The sequence below is a fragment of the Sinocyclocheilus grahami genome, unplaced genomic scaffold (genome assembly GCF_001515645.1).
Source record: "Sinocyclocheilus grahami isolate Dianchi unplaced genomic scaffold, SAMN03320097.WGS_v1.1 scaffold596.1, whole genome shotgun sequence".
Classification (NCBI taxonomy): domain Eukaryota; kingdom Metazoa; phylum Chordata; class Actinopteri; order Cypriniformes; family Cyprinidae; genus Sinocyclocheilus; species Sinocyclocheilus grahami.
The window spans coordinates 493780-496111 of NW_015505775.1; the positions used below are offsets into that span (position 1 = coordinate 493780).

General features: G+C 38.7%; 1 protein-coding gene across 1 annotated transcript in view; it reads left to right on the forward strand.

Annotated features, from left to right (window-relative positions):
- The window catches only part of LOC107557270 (neuron navigator 2-like), a 137122-nt gene that overhangs the window by 131148 nt on the left and 3642 nt on the right, over positions 1–2332 (forward strand). Inside the window, exon 35 of the mRNA XM_016240635.1 lies at positions 166–366. Within this exon, the coding sequence (XP_016096121.1) occupies positions 166–366 (201 nt within the window). The remainder of the gene's footprint in view (positions 1–165; positions 367–2332) is intronic.

Sequence of the window (2332 nt, forward strand, 5' to 3'; positions counted from 1 at the left end):
TATAGTAAAATCTACCTTTTTCACAGTCACTGATGTCTTTTTTTATTAAATTTCATTGTAAAAGTGACCTCGCACAAAGTAGTTCTTTCTTGCCTCTCCATATCTCTCAATTTATAGAAACAAACAATTTATCGATTGTCTGTTTGTTTGTTTGTGTTTGTTTAGCTGTACGGTCACAGAGCTGCATGGGAGGATCCTGCGCTGTGGGTTCTGGAGACTTTTCCATGGGCAGCTTCTCATCAGCACCCTGATTGGCCAGCTTTGCTGCAGCTCCGCCCAGAGGACGTGGGCTTTGATGGATACTCCGCCTCCAGAGAGGGCCTTAACAAACAGAGTACGCAGAGTGACAGTGATGCCGACCCACTGGTGAGAAACACAAACAGATAAAAGCATTAGTTTAGTGTAGCTTGGTGTTTACTCTTACAGTTTATGATTTTCTGACAAACATTTCAAAAGTTACGAGTAAAAATAGCCATTTTTCATACCTCATGACCTGTAGGTGACGCTGTCCCCAAAGTTGGCAGGTATCCTCAGATCTTGGTGCTTGTGAGGCGTAACATGTTTGGTTTTGCTAGTTTTTTGCTACTATTGAGATACAGCTTCTCATCTGATTTTGGGTCAGCATCAGCAGTTTGTGTCATCAAAACTTTTGGGCAGAGGCAAAAAAAAGGCATTTACAGGCAGTTTTGTGTGGATCGGTCCATCAATCATTTGAACCAATTGTGAGAATTCAATCAATTTTGAAGGAATAGTGAAAAAATAAAATACAGTGATTTTCAAAATGGCACCTACTGTAATGAGTGCAGTCTAAAATATTAAAAATGATCAACATTATTTACAAAATTTGCAAAAAATAATGTTGGGGACCTAATAAAGAAGAAAATTGGTTGTGGTAGAGTTGCTCAATAAAATCATAATATAAACAATGGCTGAAAAGAATTCACACAAATTTATGTAAATTTTTGTAAGATGAATACTCTGTAGCTTATTGGTGGTGTAGAAAAAAGTTTTATTCTACCATGCCATGTTGAGATCATATGACCATATGAATGTAACTTAGTACTTTAGTACTTAATTGAACTGGAAAAAAATATATATATATCCACCTTTTTCTTGTCGTAAAAATGGGCACGGCCATTTGTAAATTATATGGGTCTGGCTTCCGGTCTCATCCGCGTCCACTCCGTCCAGCTATTTTTAGCTGAACAAAGCAGTTCGTCTTGCTGCTTGATATTGAAAGTTGGTGTGTCTTATCATATTATTTTAATGTATTATCTGAAATTATGAACACACTGGTTTGTAGTGCAAACAGTTTTACCGTTTACTGCACGTTATTATTCTCCTCGTTATGTACCTATAGCGACTAATGAACCGGAAGTCTCACCCATAGGCTTACTTCCGCGTTGAAGAAAAAGGTGGATAAATACATTAAATAACAGTTTACATTTTCATCTCATTTATATACTTAATTTTCTTTCAGATTTATTATTATTATTGTTTTATTTCACTTATTTAAAATAAAATTAATTCACAAAAAATTAACAAATGTTGACATTTCTGGAATTTGGAGACTTTGTATGCAACAGAAATGTGAAAAGAAGTTGTAAAAAAATAGTAAAGAGCAAAATTGATATATACATTTTACATAAAAGTATATTTATACATGTGCATTGTATAAATGCATATTTATATATTTATATATAAAAAATGTCTCAGGTTACGTATGTAACCATGGTTCCCTGAATAGGGAACGAGACACTGCGTCCTCTAGGGGTCGCTATGGAGAACGCCTCGTCGTGACCTGTGTCTGAAGCATACATTGAAAAAACACCAACAACACGTTGGCCGGCGACAGCCATGACGTCACTACTGATGCGACTATAGTATAAATAGGAGCCGGGAGACAACCTGAGACGTTCCCTTTCATGGGAACTTCGAACTGCGTCCTCTAGGGGTCGCTATGGGGAACGGTATACCCACGCCACCATGCTGAGGGGAGTGCATGCCAGAAACCATGGCGAGCACTAAGTACCAACTCTACCATATTGCCAAGAGAGTTGCCCCTGGGACGTTAGATGGCTGTCAGTGACATTATTCCCTACGGCCAAAGGCCTAGGCTACATACCCCAAAAAACAAACCAGGATAGATTCCTTTAAGGGAATATGACCAAGGGCCTAGAATCATACTAGTTTTGGGGCTACCGCACGCTCTGTATATGCTGAAGGAACTGTCTTAACAGACCCCTAGTAGCAACACCCTGTTAAAGTAGGTATCCAGAGGATACATAGGAGGAGTGGTGCCCAAGGCGGAACCGGGGTTTTAAACCACTCA